The sequence below is a fragment of the Marmota marmota genome, unplaced genomic scaffold (assembly GCF_001458135.2).
Source record: "Marmota marmota marmota unplaced genomic scaffold, marMar, whole genome shotgun sequence".
NCBI lineage: Eukaryota > Metazoa > Chordata > Mammalia > Rodentia > Sciuridae > Marmota > Marmota marmota.
This window is the reverse complement of record NW_026000102.1, coordinates 7,785,412-7,805,728: the sequence shown is the minus strand read 5'-3', so window position 1 is coordinate 7,805,728 and position 20,317 is coordinate 7,785,412. Positions and strand designations below refer to the sequence as shown.

The window sequence follows — 20,317 nt, the reverse complement described above, 5'->3', positions numbered from 1 at the left end:
GGTCACCTGGGATTTGCGCCAACTCCCAAGGACCCGTGGCAGCTTCAGAGTGTGGCACCTGCTCCCAGAGGGCGAGGGCTCCAGTGTCTGCACATGCCCACCCTGCTTCTGGCTTCTCGTCCCTTGGTCCTCATGGGTGTGCAGTGGTGCCTCCCAGTGGCCCAGAGCCCAGGGCTAGCACTGAGGGTCTTCTCTGCCTGTCGGCCTTCACACCTGAGTACTCGCTGGGACTCAGGAGCAGAGGGCAAGGTGCAGGTGCCACGGTGCTGCTGTCACCCAGCCCCTGGTGCATGCCAGGTGGCCAGTGGCCGCAGAAGGGCTCCCCACCTGGCGGGGCTCAGGGCTCAGAGCTGGGGCTGGATTTGAGTCGTTTTTTTTTTTTTTTTTTGTATCAGATTGAACCCGGGGCATTTTACCATCCTTTTTATTTTTTACTTATTTTTTTGTGGGGGGCGGGGGGAGGGTACTGGGGATTGATGTCACAGGCACTCAACCCCTGAGCCACATCCCAGCCCTGTTTGTATTTATTTAGAGACAGGGTCTCAAGATGGTGGTGATTGGTGATAGTGGTGGTGATTGGTGATGGTGGGGTGATTGGTGATGGTGATAGTGGTGATGGTGGGGTGATTGGTGATGGTGGTAATGATTGGTGATGGTGGTAATGATTGGTGGTGGTGATGGTGGTGACTGGTAATGGTGGTGGTGATTGGTGATGGTGATGGTGGTGACTGGTAATGGTGGTGGTGATTGGTGATGGTGATGGTGATTGGTGGTGGTGATGGTGGTGATTGGTGGTGGTGATGATGGTGGTGATTGGTGGTGATTAATGATGGTGGTGATTGGTGATGGTGGTGGTGATGGTGATGGTGATTGGTGATGGTGGTGATTGGTGATGGTGGTGATTGGTGATGGTGGGGTGATTGGTGATGGTGATGGTGATGTTGGTGATTGGTGATGGTGGTGATTGGTGATGGTGATGGTGGTGATTGGTGATGGTGATGGTGGTGATTGGTGATGGTGGTGATTGGTGATGGTGATGGTGGTGATTGGTGATGGTGATGGTGATGTTGGTGATGGTGATGGTGGTGATTGGTGATGGTGGTGATTGGTGGTGATTAATGATGGTGGTGATTGGTGATGGTGGTGGTGATTGTGTTGGTGACGTATTTCTTTGGTGGGTGTGTTCTTTTCCTCTATGCATTATCTTCTCAAGAGCAGAGAACAGAGGGTTTTGCTTTGCCTCCGCCTTCTGCAGGACGTGGGTGATGAGTGTTGAGGAGCCTCATTAGCACCCCCTGGTTTCTATTTCAGGATATCGACTGGGTGCAGACAGAGAAGCACGTGTTTGAGCAGGCATCCAGCAACCCCTTCCTCGTCGGCTTACACTCCTGCTTCCAGACAACCAGCAGGTAAGGAAAAAAGGTGTCCTGGAGATTCCACTGACTTTCCACTTGAGCCTCATGGAAGCCGAGCCCGGCCGAGGTGTCAGTGTCCTCCGCATTCTGCCAATGGCCAGGGCGGGCATTTGGGTCCTCAGGCTTGCTTTGTGTTCTCCTTGTTGAGGTTCCACAGTCGAACCTGAGTTGTGCAATTCCCTTTATGAACCGTGCAGGAAGCGCCCCACAGTGCACCACCATCAGGCCAGGTGCTGAGTGCAGGGGGTCGGAGGTCTCCTCTGCAGGAGCCTCTGGCTGATGGAGGGCTGTCAGTAAGCACCGACGGCCTTGCTCACAAGCTCTGTGCTGTCTGGGATTCTGCTTTTAGATGCCTGAAGGCTCGTGGTCTCGGCATTGAGTATGTGCTCTGTTTACAACGCGGGCACCGCTGCCGGGGACTCGGTGTGTCTATTTGAAAACTTCTGTCGCGTGCCCAAGACCACCTCAGGGTACTGTGCTGTGATTTATTGCACCAAAAGTATAAGGGAAAACTGGCCAAAGGACAGGCCTCCAGGTTCTGGAGGAAGTGAGGCACGGCCTCCCCCAGGCTCCCGCAGTGAGCTGGGTGGCTCAGGGCTTTATCAAGGGCCGGCCATGGAACCCTCCCCCAAGACATGCCAAAACCCCCAGTGCCCGAAGATACTCAGCATCGGGAGTCCTCGGGGTTCCCCAGAGAGGCAGCCGTGTGTGAGAGAGAGAGGACAGCTTTACTGTAAAGTGTTGGCCGTGAGACCACGGAGGCTGGGGAAGCTGATGGTGTGGTTTAAAGGCCTGAGAAGCAGGAGCCCCGATGGCAGGAAGATGCCCACGGTCCTGCAGGACACAAGTCCAGCCTTCCTCCACCTCTGCTCTGTGGGGTGTCACACCCACACTGGGAAGGGGGCCCCCGCCCAGCTGCGCGCTCAGAGGCTGATCTCCTCCAGAGGCCTGTGACCAGCTACCTGGGTGTTGCGCGGCCCAGTCAGCTGACATAAAACCTCAGCTTGAGGCGTGGTGTGCCGCTGGGCCCAGTGAGCCGTCCTTCCTGTCAGGGAACACTCTACATGTGTGTAGGGGACTGGCCACCCGCTGAGGCCAGCCTGGCCTGCAGGCCTCTCCCCTCACAGCAGACTCAGCCCTTGGGTGTGGCCCAGCCCTGTGCAGAGGCTCCCTCCGCCCCCACCCTCTCCTCTCAGGGCTCTGTCACCTGCTCGCAAAGCACTGGAGTGAGCTGAGCTCCCGTCCTGCTCGGGGAGCTGGCCCCCCGCCGCCCTCTGTGGCGCTCCTGTCCTCCCCATCGCCCCAGCTGGGAAATTGGCAGTTGCCCCTCCCGTCCTCACTGGTCACACCTCCTGAATCCACCTGAGTCTCCCTCCTGCCTGAACCCAGCCCCCCCGAGAGGCGTCTCCCTGGGGCTCNGGGGCTCCCCCCCGCCTCTGCTCTGCGCCCGGCACCCCGCCCGCCCATGGAGGTACGCCACTCTGAACTGCCTCCCCTTTGCCAAAGCTCCTGGTACCTTTTCCCAGCAAATAAAATCCTCGTTTCCTGTGTCGAGGCCCCGGATCCTGGCCCTCCTTCCGGCCTTGCCTGCTGGAGCCCGCCTCCCCTCCCACTCCTTCCCAGAGCCCAGCCCCGTCAGTGGTCCCCTGTGAGCACCCCCATGGCCCTTGGCCAGTGGCTCCCCGTTACGGAACAGTCCCGAGCCGTTCCCGGAGGGCGAGACTCCAGAGAAGACCTTTGTCTCCATTTGTTCCCTGCATGGAGTGGTAGGGTGCAGACCTAAAAGGGTCCGCTGTTCCAGACTCGCTTCCACCAGGTGGCCCAAGGTGTGGCCTCTGCGCCCGGCCTCCAGAGACCTAGGTGTGAGTGCTGCGCGTGCAGAACCGGAGCAGAGGAGAGCGTGGGCGGCATCTCCTGTGACCGCAGGGCTCCCTGCACTGCCCTCCCAGTGGAGGGAGGCCTCGCAGGAGGGAGTCATGTGCACACCTGACTTGTCACTGAATCTGTCACCAGCCGGGATCACCGGACACTGGTGGCCGGGTGTGTCTTTCCCCGGCGGTGTCCCCTGCTCAGGAGCAGCCCGTGTCCTGTGCTGTTTGGTCCCCGGCTTTGGTTGACTCTGGCCCTTGGCACCCAGCAATGTGTTACATGAAACTTTTTAAAACAGGGAAACTCGCGCTTCTTGTCCAAGTGCAGCGTGATGGTGGTTGGTTTTACGTGACCCACTCGTGGGGTGAGGGAAGAAGGCGTGAGGTGCTACCTGCGTCAGGAGACCCCTGGGTGATGCAGAGCTGGCACGGGGACCTCCCTCGCAGGTCCACGGCAGCGTCCTAGGCCTCTTAGAGTCAGAGCGCACCTCCGGGACCACAGACGACCCCTAGAAAGAGTGGGCAAAGAAGAGAGCCTGCACCAGGCATGGCGGGGCAGGCAGGAGGATGGCGAGTTCAAACCCAGCCTCAGCAAAATGAGACACTAAGCAACTCAGTGAGATCCTCTCTCTAAAAAAATACCAGAAAGGGCTGGGGGTGTGGGGATACAGCCCGGTTGGCAGAGTGCTTTCCTCACATGCACAAGGCCCTGGGTTCAATCCTCAGCACCAGGAACAAAAAAAAAGGGGGGCTGGGATGTGTCTCAGTGGCCGAGTGCCCCTGAGTTCAATCCCTGGTACCAAAAGAAAAAAAAAAGAGCCCAGGATCACCCAGGTTCCCCCGGACCGTCTTAAGGGTTTCCTGGGCAGCCATAGGAGCAAAGGCCCTGGTGCCACGCTTGCTGGCTGTCCTTGCCTGGTGCGGCCCTCCTGCCACCCCCTCCTTTGGAGGGGCTCACAGCTGGGCCTGGTCCCAGCAGTTGCTGCCGAGGTCTCTCCCGGGCTTCGAGGGCTCCCGCCCTGCTGGCCTCATGGCCCCACAGGAGCCCGCAGCTCCCACGGCCAGACAGCGGCTGGGAAGACTGCCCAGGGGAGGAGCCGAGCACCAGGACACTGCTGGACCGTGGTGAGAGTCAGCCAGCTGCTCCTGATCCAGGGGGATCGGCCTGGCAGGCCTGGCCCGACACTGGCTGGGAGGAGCTTCTCGCCTGTGCCCGGCTGCTGCCCCAGCCGCTGAGCATAATGGGGGCACCTGAGGACTTACCTGGCTCCTGGGTTCCCCTGAAGCCAGCACGTGTGGCTCTGCCAGGCCTCTTGTGAGGGGCCGGGGAAGCCACGGTCCCCTCCCCAGCAGGATCCCATTTAACAGGAAGCTGACCAAGCAGGGCAGGACACAGGCGCTCCCGGGCCGCTGCCGTGGAACCTGGTAGATAGGACACCGCCGTTTCCGCATGGGCTCACCCTCTGCAGAGGGGCCTCGGGATAGGAAGAAACGAGGATCGCTGGCTTTCCTCCCAGGTCCAGTGGCACCGCTCTGCTCAGACGTCCTCCTCGGACATCCTCCTAGGACGTCCTCCGCGTCACTGAGCAGCTGTATGGAATTCCCAGATCTTTAACCAAGCACTGGTTCTGCCACACGGATGCCAACGCTGTGGTATTTTTAATAGGAATGAGCGTCTGTTCACAGGAAGACCGTACCCTGTATCTAGACGGCCCACCTTGTCCTAGTAGTGGCCAGAATTGTTATTGCCACAAAGTCTCCAAAACAGGGAAGCCTCCCGCCAAGCTGCTCCAGGAAAAGTGGGCGACCTGCAGACTGTACAGAGGTGATGCTGTCGGCGCAGACCCCTCCCGCTCCACCTGGGCCAGACGGTCTGCACCCTGCCACTCCCTCTGCACAGGGAGGAGGGGCAAGCCTCCACCCCTCCAGGATGCCCTGTGAGACCCTCGAACACTTCTGCCCTGGCCCAGGTGGCTTGGAGGTGCTGCATGCCACCTGGGCAGCTCCAGTGGGGGTAGCCTCTCTCTGGAGCAGAGTAGCTTCCCTGGGCTTAGTCACAGGGAGCATCAGGAGGGACAGCAGAGAGCAGGGGGCTCTGGGGCAGCTGGTGACTTTAGTCACCATGCAGAGGAGTGGCAGGAGCCGTGGCATGTGAGGACCTTGGCTGGGTCTCCCGAGGACAGGCAGAGCAGATGGTGACTGGGCTGCGCAGGCATCGGGGCCTCGTGCGGAGGCCTGGGGCTCTCGAGGCGTGGCCAGCTCTCTTGCTGCCTGCCAGCTCGGCCTGGGGGTGAGGAGCAGCCGGGGGAGCCCCTCCCCAGCAGGGTGCTGGTGGCCTGATGCTGGGATCCTCCTGGCGGCCAGGGGAGCTGGACGAGGCAGGCCCAACAGCCCTCAGGCGGGCAGGGCCGGGAGAGCGCCCAGCCGGAGCAGAGGGAGGGGTGGAAAGGAGCAGAGCTGCCAGGTCCAGCCCTCAGGCCACTGCCTTGGAGGGCTGAAGAGGAGGGACATGCTAGGGTCGGTGGGTCCAGGGTTCCCATGCAGCCTCTGGTAACGGGGAGCCAGCCACTGCCCCACTGCCAGGACGGCCCGGGGCCTCCAGGAGCCTGGGAGGGGGCGAGCCAGGTGCTTGGGCCACTGTGCCTGCAGTGAGGCAGAGGAGGGCGGCCTCTGCAGGACCAGCGTGGGGCAGCCCAGCCTCCCTGTGACCCACCTGCTGTGCCCTCTTTATCTGGAATGCTTGCCGTGGTGAGATGCAGCTCAGTCCTTGAGTGCTGGACAGGCTCCAGCTGGTGGACAGGCTTTCCAAAGAGAGAAAGGTGGAGGTACTGGCCAGGGACGCAGGAATTCAGGGTTTTTTTTTTTGTCAAATGTGGGTTGATCGCACAGTCTTGGGAACACTGTGGACATGCTGGTGCGTCGTCCCGAAGCCCTGAGCAGCAGAGTCTGTCTAGGACCCCATGGCTCTGGCCTCTGTCCACTGATGGGCAGAGGGAAGCTGTGTCCTGCTGCTGGGGCATGTCACCTGCTGTGGGGACCACACAGGGAGCTCCAGGGGAAGTGGGTCATCGCTGGCACCTAATCAGGAGGCGACAGGCGGCTCTTGGAACGAGATAGATCGGGGCAGGGACGTTTATTGCCAGTGGACTCACGTTGTCCCAAGCCAGGTCCCTGGGCCGTGGCATGAGGGTGCAGTGGGGTGTGGCCTCTGCCCCCACCAGACTCCCACGGCATCTGGGGTGCGGTGCTGCCTCCTGGAGGCCTCCCCCCCGCGGAAGCTCCTGGGCTCTGTGTGGAAGTGGCTCTGGGGACACCTCTGAATGTCATCCCTCTTGGTTCTGATTCTCTTGATGCCCCTCTCTGGCTGCTGTCATTGGCCAGCCCTGGTGGGCAGTGGACACTTGGGTGTTTGTGCCAGGACAGTGATCGGCCGCTGCAGGTCAGAAGGGCCTGTTACCTCTGCCCGCTGCAGACCTGCGGTGCTGGTCCAGGGCAGGGTGGGGGTGTAGGCAGCTGTGGGCTCTGCCAGGCCTGGAGCGGCTGCCCCTGCCCCGCTGCTGGAGAAAGGATCTGTCTCCCCAGTTCCTGGACCCGCCCATCTGGTGTCCTTTCCACTAGCAAAGGACCCAGAAAACTTGAAGTTTCTGTGATGGGAGAAGGTTCTAGAAGGACTGGGAGGCAGTGTGGGGTGAGAAGAGGGCCGGTGCCTGGCAGAAGCAGTCCTGTTGTTCAGCAGGTTCACTCCTTCCCTTCCCTCTTGCCTGCCCTCTTCTTTGCTCAGGTGGACAGGGGACTGAACCCAGGGCACTCGACTGCCCAGCAGCACCCAGTCCTTTGGTGTACGTTTTTTTTAATTTTGAGACAGAATCTCGCTAAGTTGCTGAGGCTGGTCCCACACTTGATCCTTGAACCTCAGCCTCCAATCACTGGGGTCAGAGGGGTGCACCACCACGCCCAGCCCCTTCTCTCTGTGTGTGTGTGTGTGTGTGTGTGTGTGTGTTGCTGGGGTCAGACCCAGGGCCTCTCACTTGCTGGGCCAGCCACCCCTGCCGTCCTCTCTCAGGGTGCCCTGAGGCTGCTGGCCCAGGGTGTCCCCCTTGTGTCCAGTCCGTGGGGGCGCCCCCTGACTCCTCCTCTGGGAGCTCTCTCCTCCCGCAGGCAGTGTCTCCTGACCTGGGAAGGTGGGGCCTGCACGCTGTGACTTTCCCGGAGCACCCTTGCCCCAGCGCCTGCAGCTCTGAGTCCATCCTCAGGGACAGCTGAGGCTGCCCACTCCCCTCCCACCTGCAGATGCCACCCGGGACCTGCCCCAGCAGCACCGCCTCCGTGTCCTTCCCTGGGTCGGGGGGTTCTGTCCCGTCGCTGTTGCTGGTTGTTGTCACCGTCTTATTGGTGTAACAGGGCCTCGGTGCCCAGGCTGCCCCCTGAGGGCCGTGGCCTCTGGGCCTTGGACTCTCTGGGCTAACCCCTTCCTGGCTCTGCCGTCACTTGGCCACCCTGCAAGGCATTGCCGGGGGTGGCCTCTGGGCTCACCCAGGCTGTCTGGGGCAGGGCTCATTGTCATGGTGATGTGGGCTGGGAACCCACTTCCCCTCTTGTCCCTTGTTTGTCCCATCCGTAAAATAGGGCAGGTGCTGAAGTCCACCTGGAGGTCTGGGAATAAATGAGTTAAAATACAGACGGGCTCGGAATGTCCTGACACGGCAAGGACGTGACAGCTGTGTTTTTCGTCGTCACCACTTAGGGGTAGGCAGACTCGGTAACATGTAGGAGGTTGATGTCCTCATGCATCTCTCCACCACGGGGGTGTGCAGAGAAACGCGTCACTGGGAGATTTCACCAGTGTGTGGGCACCATGAACAGCCCGGCGTGGTGGCCACACCTGTCATCCCAGCAGCTCGGGAGGCTAAGGCAGGAGGATTGCAAGTTCAAAGCCAGCCTCAGCATGTATAGAGGCCCTAGCAACCTAGGAAGACCCCATCTCAAAAATTTTTAAAAGCAGGGCTGGGGCTGTGGCTCAAGTGGTAGCGCGCTCGCGTGTCATGCGTGCGGCCCGGGTTCGATCGTCAGCACCACATACAAACAAAGATGTTGTGTCCGCCGAGAACTAAAAAAATAAATAAATATTTAAAAAAAAAAAAATTTTTTAAAAGCAGGGCTGGGGGTGTGGCTCAGTGGTAGAGCCTTGCCTCATATATGTGAGGCACTAGGTCCAGTTCTCAGCACCACCTAGAAATAAACACATCAAATAAAGGTCCATCAACAACTGTAAATATATATAAATTTTAAAAAGAAATTTTAGAAAGCGCTGGGGGTGTGAGTCGTCATGTAGTGACGCGTGGCTGCTCCGCCTTCGTGCCCTGGGCCTTCCTGCTGCAGCTGTAGGCAGATGTGCAGACACTGGGCTTGGCCGAGGGCAGCAGGCGCCCGGGCGGCACCCCAGAGAGAGGGAGCCCTGGAGGCGTCGCTGCTCTGAAGGAGCCGAGGGCGTTTGGTGCCGTTCTTCTCTGGACCATCCAAGGTGACGGCTGAGCATGTAGCGTGGGGTTGTGCCAGCCATGGTGGGATCCGGAGGTGACTTAAGAGTGGGGGCATTGCTCTGGGCCACCACAGGGGGCTCAAGCTCCCTCCAGGTGGGGTCGGGGTCCTGGGATGTTCCTGGGCCCCAGGCAGGACCGTGCATGTGGCTCTATGGCTGTGTCCGTTTGTGTCTTCTCATAGCAAGCGGCAGAGGACCGGCAAGCCCAGGGGCAGTGAAGGCAGGTGGTGTCCCTAGCGCATCCCTCAGAGGCAGGAAGGAAGGCCTGCCCAGCCCCACACAGACTGCCCCGTCCCGGCTCCGCCCGTCGGATTTCTGCGTGTGCAGCTGTTGTTTCCAGTCGCCGTGGTCACAGGGCCTTGTTAGGTGGCCTGCGGCCAGTTCTCCTGGAGCCCAGGGCAGGCGAAGGATGGGCACGGCTGCCGTGAAGGGTATTCGACTGGGCCTGCCCAGGGCTGTGCAAGCCCTGCAGGAAGAAGTGGACTTGCTCGTCCCTTTCTTGCTGTCCAGACCCCAGGCCGGGGGAGCAGCCAGTGCCCTGGGGCCGACAGCCTGGGCTCCAAGGCAGCCGAGGGCGCAGATCCACCGGGCCCCGGCAGGGCGTGTCTGAAAACGGGCTTGAGTTTGGTTTCCCTGAAGTGGTCTCACCACGTGCGGGCGAGGTCTTACCAGTAAAAGGAAGCCCATCTCTGGCCAGGGGTTTGGAGACTGGAGGGACCTGTGCACTCGAGATCCTGTCCCTGAACTCATGGTCACCTCAGTGGCCCCAGCCATCCTTCCTACCTGTCGGCCTGGAGGGCTGGTGGCATCTCAGACGCATCGTGGCCACTCCTCTCTGGGACTTTGTGTTGTCCCCACACTGGAACATCTGAGTCCTGAAGGCCGGGCTACAACCCAGAGTCCCACCCTTTCCTGTCTTTCCTGGTGGCTGGCAGGTCTGGTCAGCTGTGCCCACCCTTCCTGCCACGCTCGTCCCTGGTCCAGACCACCCCTGCTGGCCCTCTGTGGCTCCTGGCCGGCCCTCCCAGGAATCCCTTCAGACGAGGCAGCAGACCATGGAGTCCCCACGAGGTCCCCCACCCACCCTCCTGGCCAGCCCCAGCCCGGCTCGGCTCCAGGTGGTCAGCTGTGGTCCTGCAGCTCTGCCTCCCCCTTCCCTGCGCCCTGTCCAGGCCTCTGCGCCTTGGCAGAGGTCACCTATCCACACGGTCCCCACCTGGCAGGCCTCGGGCCTCTAGCCCTGGAGGGCAGATCAGGAGATACAGCTGCTTACCGGTCCCTCTTTCCTCGTCCCCGTCCTCTGCCTGGCGCCCTGAGCTGCGCCTGCCCCCGGGTTGATCTTAGATGTTGGGAGAGCCAGAGCCACACCCACCAGCCCAGGCACAGAGCTGGCCTCAGCCGCCTTCAGTCTGAGCTGTCCCTGCTGGTCCCAGGAGCCACCCGGGTCCCTGGTTTCCTCCTCTTTGGGCCACCTGGGAGGAGCTGGACGTGAAAGGCTACAGGCCAGCAGCCAAAGGCAGCTCTGTCTGCTATTGAAGGTCAAGTTCCTCCAGGCACCATGGCCGACCCCTGCAATCCCTGTGGCTCAGGGGCCTCACACCTTTGATCCTGGGCATCCTGGGCAACTGGAGAGACGGCGTCTCAAAATTAAAGTCACAGGACTGGGATGCAGCTTGGTGGCAGGGCATCCCCAGTTCCGAACACCAGTGGCCGTCTCGGAGGCTGCCACTCCCCGGGCAGCTCTTAGCTGCTCTGCCCGAGGTGAGGCTATAGGTGCTGCCGAGGGACATGAGCCCGGCCCCTTGTCTCCTGCGCAGGTTGTTCCTGGTCATAGAGTACGTCAACGGTGGGGACCTCATGTTCCACATGCAGAGACAGAGGAAGCTCCCGGAGGAACACGCCAGGTGGGTCCCAGGCAGGGCAGGGCAGGGGCCGGATAGACGGGGCAGGCATGAGGACCCTCCTCAGGAGGTCGGCAGGAGCTGGGAGGAAGGGCAGAGAGGACACTGCTGTGGGGAGCCAGGTCTTGTGGGCGGCCCTGATGTCACCAGGCCCCGCCTGGGAGCAGTGGGCTCCAACATGAGACGGCCCAGTGGCAGAGCGTGCCAGGAAGAGCGGTCTCCGTGTCCTTTGAAAACGACTGAGGGACACCTGCCCCTTCTCGTGGCACCGGTGTCTGCCCACAAGCCTCTGCCAGCCTCGGGCAGAGCAGCCCCCAGCAGCCTCCCCTCACCAGCTCTCCTCCTCCGTACCCCACCCGCCCTGCAGTTCTGAGTCCCCAGGACCCTCTGGGGACGCGGAGCCTGTGGCGGCGTGTGCACACGGCCCGCTTCCCAGCGTGAGTGTGGTGGCATTGTGGGCCTTCACGCTGCTGTGTGGCCGTCCTGCCACACCTCCCAGGCCACAGCTCCGTCCCCTGAGTCGGTGGGCACCCGCCTCCATCCTGAGCCCCTTCGGCTGCCCCCTCTGAGAGGAGCTCCTCGTGGTGCACTGGTCTGCGTCCCCCCGTGGCTCAGCATGATGTCTTCATCCTGCCCTGTTGCCCCGGGGTCGCGATGTCCTTCTAAAGGCCACGCAGTGGACAGACTTGGCCTCCTCCTTCCATTCACATGTCCTGGACTCAGGTCACCCCGCGCTTCAGTTGCTGGGAATAAAGCGCTTTGCTCTGGTGGGCAGTTCTGAGGCCCTGCTCCGGACTCTGGCCTCCGCACCCGAGGGGAACTGCCCGGCCACGTGGAGTTCTGTCTTCATGCTCAAGGGCCGTCCCTCCTGCTGTGCGCCGTGGCTGCACCGCAGAGGGCATGGGGTCAGTTTCCCCACACTCACCGCAGGCGTTTTCTGGCCGTTTTGTGCTGTCGTTGTGGCCACCCAGTGGTAGAGGGGCCCGGGTGTGCCTTGGACTTGCATTCCCCTCACGTCCAGTGGTGCTGGGTGCCCTCTGGGTCTTGGGGGCCACTCATTGGCTCGTCACACAGAAGACGCAGCCAGTGGCCAGGAGCTGGGTCAGGCAGTGCGGCCTCCGGCTGGACCTCTGCACGGGCCGCCCTCCGCTGCTGACGGCAGGTACCCCCCAGGTTCTACGCTGCTGAGATCTGCGTTGCTCTCAACTTCTTGCATGAGAGAGGGATCATCTACCGGGACCTGAAGCTGGACAATGTGCTTCTGGACGCTGATGGACACATCAAGCTGACAGACTACGGCATGTGCAAGGTGAGCAGCTGCCCTTCCCTGGCACCAGGTCCCCCAGCCTCCTGTGGTCCAGGGGGACAGCACCTCGGCCTGCCCTGCCCTTGGTGCCCCAGGAAATGCCCACCGCCTGGATACAGCTTGATGGTGGGGCTCCAAGGTGCCCTTCCACCTGCAGTCCATGTACAGTCCCCTCCTTGAATCTGTCCCCACAGGAAGGCCTGGGCCCTGGGGACACCACAAGTACTTTCTGCGGAACCCCAAATTACATCGCCCCAGAAATCCTGCGGGGAGAGGAGTACGGTGAGTGGGTGCCACACAGGAGCAGACGTGGCCAGGCCTCTGCCCTCAAGCAGAGAGGGAGGCGGGGCAACTGGGCCAGCCCCCAGGGTCCAGGGCAAGGCCTGCCTGGCCACCAGGGAGAGGCTCGGTTGGCCATCTCGCACCCCACGTGTCCTGGCCTGCCAGCCCTTGCAGACCTCCTGGTGTCCAGAGCCGGTCCTTGAGGGCCCTGCAAGGACTTTCCTTATCCAAGAGCCCCGAGGCTGGGGGCAGGGAGAGGATGAGGAAGCAAGGACAGGCAGGGGTCAGGGCAGGTGCCCTGCATCAGGGCTGGGGGGGGGGCACCACCTCAGGTGCAGGGGAAGAGGTGTCCCCGGGAAGGCTGACGCGTCTTCTGCTCCCGTCCTGCTCTGGGTGGGAGGCGGCAGCGGGACGTCATGTGCACCCACGTTCACCTGTGTGTGGAGGGTGTGCTGCGTGTGCCCACTAGTGTGCCCACTGCCCTGACACACCTGTGCCAGGAGACCAGGTGGAGCCGGCAGGCCAGCCAGGCCCTGCCCTCGGAGTAACTGGGCCCCCGAAGCTGCTTTGGTTGAAGGTGAAGGTGCTCAGTGGCCAGAGCAGGAAGACCAGACAGGCAGTGGACTAAAAACACAGTCCAGAGCGGGCTGGGCCGGGCCCTGCACACGGCAGGCAGGGCCTTGACTTAGTTAGGGCAGGTGGCCATCTGGACTGTGGTGGCAGCTGCTGTCCTTAGGCAGAATCCGAGGCTCCCCGTGCGCTAAGACAGTACCCGACAGACCACCTGAACGTCAGGAGGCCGGAGAGTGGATGTAGCCGGGGTCACGGGAGCGTTGTGCTGTCGCGGGGGCTTTCCAAACTCAGTTAAACAAAAGCAGAAACAAGAAATAGACTGGCCAGGCACGGTGGCCATGCCTGTGAGCCCAGCGATCTCGGAGGCTGATGCAGGAGGATCGTAAGTTCCAAGCCAGTCTGGGCAGCTGAGTGAGGTCCTGTCTCAAAATAAATTGTTAAAAGGATGGAACGCGCTCGGTGGTGAGACCCCTCCTTGGTTCAGCCCCCAGAAAAGGGAGGACGACTAGGTGGGCAGCGTATCAAGGATGCCCGAGCAGAACTGAAGGCCCAGGTGGCCACCAGGGAGCCACAGTGTGGGCCGAGGGTGACAGCTCAACTTGCAAACAGTCCTGCAGCTCCGAGGGAGACAGGCCCAGGACAGTGGGTGGCGGGAGCCGCCGAGGAGGATGCGGGCTCCCTGGGTCGAGGCTGCGCCAGCTTGGAAGCGTCCCCATTTGTGTTGGCTGAGCCTGTCAAGCAAACCAAAGACGGCTCTTCCCAGGGTTCAGCGTGGACTGGTGGGCGCTGGGCGTCCTCATGTTCGAGATGATGGCCGGGCGCTCCCCTTTCGACATCATCACCGACAACCCTGACATGAACACAGAGGACTACCTTTTCCAAGGTGCGTGGGCCCAGGGTGCTCCCGGGCTTCCTCCTGGCCAGCCTCGTTCCCACACGTGGCTCGCAGGCTCTGTGAGTCAGGGAATGGCCATGTGGTGGTGATGCACTTCACGTCACCAAGGGTGACCTGAAAGGAGAACCCTGACTTAGCCCGAACCCCCTTCTGCCCAGGCCAGGCACACCTGGAGGCCTGGACAGTGCCCCGGCTGTTGTCACCTGGAAGCCCTGACACCTGCCCTGGTCAAGGCCCCTGTCCTGGGAATGCAGGTCCAGGGGCCAGGCTGTCCCTCGGCGCCCTCTGCTGCCCAGTGTGCTGAGGCTGCCGTGCGCCTGAGACAGGGCTGAGTGTGGGGAGCAGTTGGTTTGCAGCCTGTGGAGCCCTCCTGCAGGGTAGGACGGGGGGGGGGGGGCCTGGCAGGGCACCCAGAGGCCCTGTTCAGAACTGGGCTTAGGCCGCAAGTGCTGGGCAGAGCCGGCTCAGCCAGGCCCTTCCCTGCTCCCTCCTGGCAGTTATCCTGGAGAAGCCAATCCGCATCCCCCGGTTCCTCTCCGTCAAAGCCTCCCACGTCTTGAAAGGATTCCTAAACAAGGTACGCGCCTGGCCCCACGCCTCTCCAGGGGCCCCCGTGGAGGGCTCTGGGTCCTGGGATGTGGGATCCCCGCCCTCGTTGGGCCTTCATACTTAACAAAACAGAGTGGGCATCATGCCCAGGAGGAGAGGGGAGAGCAGCCCAGCCCGTCTGGGAGAGAATGCCAGTAAAACTCGGGACTCTCGGGGCTCCGCAGAACAGTTCCACTGGGGGTGGCGGGGTCTCCTCTTGAGCATGGGCCTGTCTTGGGAGGCTGACTGGCCCTCGTTTGAATCCTAACCCCAGGACCCCAAGGAGAGGCTCGGCTGCCGGCCACAGACTGGCTTTTCGGACATCAAGTCCCACGCCTTCTTCCGCAGCATCGACTGGGACCTGGTAAGGCCTCAGGGAGCTGTGCCTCCCAGGCACCAGCAGGCCTCCAGCAGGCCGTGTGGGAGGGCCACGCACCTCGGGGTCCTTAGTGGGGCCCCACCGCATGGAGCCAGGGCTGCCAGGATGGGAATGGAGGGCATGGGCCCCAGGGCTCCGGGAGTGAGGGGGACACAAAGAGAACTCGGCCAGCGAGCTGAGGGTGGCACTTCCTGGCCATCTATGGGCAATTTCTTTGGTGTCCTCGTCGGTTTCCAAAAGCTGCCTGGTCTCAGTCTGTCCCCACTAGTCACTAGACAGGTAGTGGCACCACACTCAAGTGGGGTCTGGTCGGTCCCTGGGACTGGAGAGAAGCCGACGCAGTGTGTCTCCGTGATGCGAACAGCCCGTGAGGGGAGGCAGTGGGGCAAAGCTCAGGCCGGCGTCTGCTTCCCAGCCCCACCTGGTCTGTGTGCCACAGCAGCGACGTCCACTCTGGCCCTGTGGTCAGAGCGGGCTCCCTTCCACACAGCCAGTCAGAGGGCTGTCCTGCACACCTGGGGACCCTGGGAAGGGGGCGGGTCAGGTGACCAGGCAGGCCCTGGCCCCTCCTGGAGCCCAGCAGCTGTGCCTGGCAAAGCCAGAGCCCCATGTCCTTCCTCTCTGGGGGCAGAGACTTCAAGAGAGAACTTTGCTGTTTCCTGTTTGATTTTACTGCTCTGCAGTCCCAGGGAAAGACGGGTTTGGACTTGGCTTCGCCACCCAGGTGACCCCGCCCCTGACCCACACTGACACTCAGCTGTCCACTGCCAACCTGGTGGAGCCCGGGGCAGGTGCTCAGTGGGATATGCGTCCCTCCCGGACACCTCCTGCCCCCACCCAGCTCAGCTCCTTCTCCAGGAGTAAGTGGCTCATCCTGACAGTCTGTTCTTTCACAAACAAGGCATCACCCAAATCCAGGGCCAGCCCTGCAGGCCAGAGGGACACCTGCTCCTTAGAAGCCCGAGGGCCTGAGGTGGCTGTCCGCTGCAGGTCATGGCTGTCACCACATCAGCCTTTTCATCCCTGTGGAGGTGCATCTTGACATGCGTTCACACAGACACATGCCCAGTCACGCCGGGGGCTCAGCGGCACAGAGGACCCACCCTCTGCCCTCTGCCCACATCCCCCCTCCCCACCCACATCATGGACCCAGCCCAGCTTCTGTCCAGGGACCTCCCGCCTGCCCCCGTCCTTCCTCCTGTGCCTCCCGGGCCCCACGAGTCCCCCAGCATACAGGGCGTGCTCCTGCCACAGGGTTAGCGGTCTGCATGGCCGTTCCAGGCTGATCTCCCTGGCCCATGGCCCTCAGCGGCAAAGCACAGCCTGGCCTGCTGGGTCCTTTCTGCCCCGTGGGTGTGGGCCTTGGGGGCTCCGAGGCAGAATCTGCTTCGTCCACTGCTCTGTCCTTGTGGCCTAGGATGATGGCTCACAGCAACCTATGCTCAACAAATATCACTTGAGGGGCTGGGGACGGGGCTCAAGCGGTAGCGCGCTCGCCTGGCAGGCGTGCGGCCCGGGTTCGACCCTCAGCACCACGTACAGACAGAGATGTTGTGTCCGCCAAAAACTAAAAAATAAATATTTAAAGAAAAAAATATATATATATATATCACTTGAGAGGGGCCAGGGTGGCCAAGAGAGAGGGATGTAATGCTGGCCTCTGTGTTCACTCTCAAAGGGAGAGCGAGGCGGCCTCGCCCTCCACAGAGAGAGGCCAGCACCCGGCTCCCGTTCTGACTCCTGTTGGGTGTCTCGGTCCTTTCAAGCAGCCAGACCTAAGATGGAGAAAACAATTCAAGAAATGCCCGCTTTTACACTTCCTTATCATGAAACACTGAAACTCATACTGACAAAGAAACGGGCGATCCTGGGCGGGGGGGGGGGATGGCGGGGAGAGTCCTGTCCCCACAGCTGTGCCTCCCCTGCAGGAGGCCCGTCTCTGAGAAGGCCACCTCCCCAACACCCATCCAGCCTCACGTGAGAAAGATCTTTCTCTAGCATCCTGATTTCCTCCCCAACTTGGGCTCCAGGACAGGGAGCGGGGGAGGCCAGCCAAGGCGGGTGGATGGGCTTGTTTACTGGCAGAGTGACTGACGCTCTGCCATCCTGGCTAGGATCAGCCACCCCCACGCCCAGTGCAGGAGAGCCTTCTGACTAGCCCTACTCTGCTCTTCCATGGGAGACGGTGGTGACAGCTGGTCCAGAGTGACCAGGTCATCTAGCATGTGGCCCAAGCTGCTCTGGGAGTAGCTGGGGGGTCCAGTGCCTCAAAGGGCCAGCTTTGAGTCTGTCTCCTCTCAATCCCTGTCCCCCTACACACCTGGCAAGGAAGGGCGCTGACCCAGCGTGGCAGACCTCCTGGACTTGTCAGGTGGCAGCTCCATTTAGGAGAGATGGGGCCTCTCACAGCTGGAGCTCAGTGTTTAGGGACAAGCCTGGCCCTGTACAGGAGAGCAGCACCCGTGAGTGTGAGTGGATGAGCTGGAGGGAGTGAGAAGGGAGTGAATGAATGAATGAGTTAGTGAATGGGTGAATTAGTGAATGGGTGAGAGAATCAATGAGTGGATGAGTTGGTGGACAGTGAGTGAATGGATTAATGGATGGATGGGTGAGTGAGTGAATGAACAGGTGAGGGAATTAATGGATGGGTGAGTGAGTGAATGAACAGGTGAGTGAATGAATTGATGATCGGGTGAGTGAATTAGTGAGTGAATGGGTGAGTCCATGGAGGGGTGAGGGAGGGAGGGAGGGAGGGAAGGCTGAGTCTGAGGAAGAGGAGTCCGGGAGGGGATGTCCCTGTGGCTGTGGCAGAAGCCTGGCTAGCAGTGTGTGAATAGCAGTGGAGGTCGAGGCCCCAGGCCTGGTGTCTGCAGTTCTCGGCTCCCTCCACACCCCAGCTAGCGGAGCCTGATTGACTGTGGCCAGGGGTAAGTGCTGCGAGGGTGCAGGGCCTGCCTGGGGACCAGGGGCCCTCCTGCCTGGTGCATTCCCTGCTCAGCAGTCACTGTGGACTAGAGCACAGGCAGGGCCCTGCCGGGTTCCCAGCACCTGTGCGTCTAAGACAAAACGGAAGGAAACTTGAGCCCCGGTTCCCCAGTTCGGTGGCAGTGGCTCTCAGGCAAGGCCGGCCAGCGTGGAGGTCTCTGCCTGGGGTGGGGCGCCTCACCACCGGGGACTGGCCTGCCTAGCCCAGGCCTCCAGTGTTTTTGAGCTCAAGTTGAATTTTTCTGCTGTTGGATATTTTCTCCTAGGTGAGTTAGTGAATGGGTGAGAGAATGTTTTTTTGTGTGTGTTTTTGTTTTTGAGTACCAGGAATTACACTCGGGTGCTTGACCACTGAGCCAGATTCCATCCCTGTTTTGTATTTTGTTAGAGTCAGGGTCTCATGGAGTTGCTTAGCGCCTCACTTTTGCTGAGGCTGGCTTTGACTCGAGATCCTCTCGCCTCAGCCTCCAAAGCTGCTGGGATCACAGGCGTGTGACACTGCGCCCAGCTGTAGGTTTTGTTTTAAGGAGAAGGGGTGTTCGGCATCCATCTACAAGGCATACCGAAAAGCAGAGTTTCTCCCATTTCATTCTGTGGTCTGAGCGAGTGCCGAGGACTAATCTGGGGGTGGAGCCCGCACTGATCTGAGGCTCCTCACCTGCTTTTCCCCAGCTAGAGAAGAGGCAGGCCCTGCCTCCCTTCCAGCCGCAGATCACTGATGACTACGGCCTGGACAATTTCGACACGCAGTTCACCAGCGAGCCCGTGCAGCTGACCCCAGATGATGCGTAAGTGCTGGGGCAGCCAGGGGTCAGGACGCCCTCCTGGGCTGCCGAGTTGAGGTGCAGGGCACCAGCTGCTTCCAGTTCGGCTCCCTCCCGGCCTCCCTTTCTACCATGGGTCTGGCAAGGGGGGTCTCAGCAGAACCCAAGGGAGCAGGCAGGCACCCGGCCCCCCCACCCACCCCTTCTCTGCGCTTCCAGGGACGTCATAAAGAGGATCGACCAGTCTGAGTTCGAAGGCTTCGAGTACATCAACCCGCTTCTGCTCTCCACCGAGGAGTCCGTGTGAGGCCTCGTGCCTCTCTGCCGTGGACATACCTGTGAATGACCCCGTGACCTCATCCTTCACCACAGCATCTGCATGCCAGGCTGGGCACGAGGCTCTGGGCAGCCAGGGAGGGGCGCTGGCCCGAGACTGTGGAGGGAGACATCCCCTCAGGCAGGCGCCTCTGGGCAGAGCAGCCCCTTGCATCTGGGCCTGGAGAGGCCGGCTTCGTGCTGGGGAATGGCTTCTTGGACCTGCGTGGTGGACCACCGCGGCGCTACCCAGGCGGAGACTCGCCATCTCGAAGGTGCACATTTTCCACAGAAGCAGAACTCGATGCACTGACGTGCTCCTCCAGGAGAGTTAGTGTTGTGTCCTGAGGAATAAAATGTCCCGATGGTGTCCAGCGTCCCTCTGATGCCTTTTTTCCGAGTGGCACCTGCAGATGCAGCCCAGATGTGAGGAGGAGCCGAGCTGGGGAGCAGTCCGGATGTGGGTGGGGGACGGGGTCCCAGTGCCTGCAGGGGGACACTGCACAAGGAACCTTTGCCGATGCGGAACCTTTTCTAGATCCCGGTAAGTTCCTGATGTGACATTTACCAGTATTCCCCCACCACGCGCATGACCAGCCGCGGCAGTGGGCTGGTCCTGATGCCCTGGCCAGAGCGGCAGAGCTGACCTGCCCGCTCCATGGACCCGGTGGGGAAATTGGGATCCCAGAGATGCTGAGACGGCGCTCACCAAAGCACCAGTAGACCAAAAAAAAGGAAAAATAAAATCTGAAAATGAAATCTGCACAAAATGTGTCTGAAGACGCTGACCAGTGCCTCCGGGATTCTTGTGTTCTGTGTCAGAGTTTTGGGAAAATTTATCAGTCACATGATACTCTCAGAGATTTAAAAACGGTGCGAGGGACCCTGGCCTTACGGTCAGCAGCCAGCCCCGAGAGCCAGCGCTGGTTCCGGGAGGGCAGTGCTGCATGGCCAGGTCAGGGCTGCTTCCCAGGTTTCTAGGAAGAGGTGTGCCAGCCACCTCTTAAGCCCCCCAGCCACTGGGCAGTGTGTGGGAGGCCTGTGCTGCAGTGGCCAGGGGGCTCTGTGCCCTAAGAGCTATCCTGGCGTGCCTTGGGGACATTGCCATACGCCCTCTGGCTCCCCACAAGGCAGTGTGGAGGCCAGTCTCACCCCGGGGGCCTCCCGAGGAGGTCATGTTAGAAACCATCACAAGTGCCAGGTGCAGGATCCACTGCCCCTGCTGCACAGAGACCTGGGTAGACCAGTCCCCCTGACACACTCAGGTTCCTGAGGCCACTGCAGCAGCTGGCACTGAACATGTCACAAATTCATACTGGGTCCAGGTGCTGGACAGGCCTGCGGAGTGCTTCCGGTTCCCAGGCTGCCCTGGTGCGTTAGCTGACCCCACCCCAGCTGGGGCTGCCAGGTGGCCCTGCAGCACTCCCAGCCTCAGCCAGTGAGACCCCCTCCAGGGACAGAGGCCCAGGCCACCTGTGGGGCCCAGGACAGCTCCAGCCCCCCGGGG

General features: G+C 61.2%; 1 protein-coding gene across 6 annotated transcripts in view; it reads left to right on the top strand.

Annotated features, from left to right (window-relative positions):
- The window catches only part of Prkcz (protein kinase C zeta), an 81,803-nt gene extending 62,623 nt beyond the window's left edge, over window positions 1–19,180 (top strand). For all 6 annotated transcript variants that reach the window (XM_015501500.2, XM_048783805.1, XM_048783808.1 and 3 more), the window contains 9 exons: window positions 1,312–1,409; window positions 10,640–10,726; window positions 11,897–12,032; window positions 12,224–12,311; window positions 13,648–13,767; window positions 14,277–14,356; window positions 14,642–14,731; window positions 18,404–18,519; window positions 18,715–19,180. In XM_015501500.2, coding sequence (XP_015356986.2) covers window positions 1,312–1,409; window positions 10,640–10,726; window positions 11,897–12,032; window positions 12,224–12,311; window positions 13,648–13,767; window positions 14,277–14,356; window positions 14,642–14,731; window positions 18,404–18,519; window positions 18,715–18,802 — 903 coding nt within the window. In that variant the 3' untranslated portion in view covers window positions 18,803–19,180. The remainder of the gene's footprint in view (window positions 1–1,311; window positions 1,410–10,639; window positions 10,727–11,896; window positions 12,033–12,223; window positions 12,312–13,647; window positions 13,768–14,276; window positions 14,357–14,641; window positions 14,732–18,403; window positions 18,520–18,714) is intronic.
- Window positions 19,181–20,317: the final 1,137 nt, after the last annotated feature.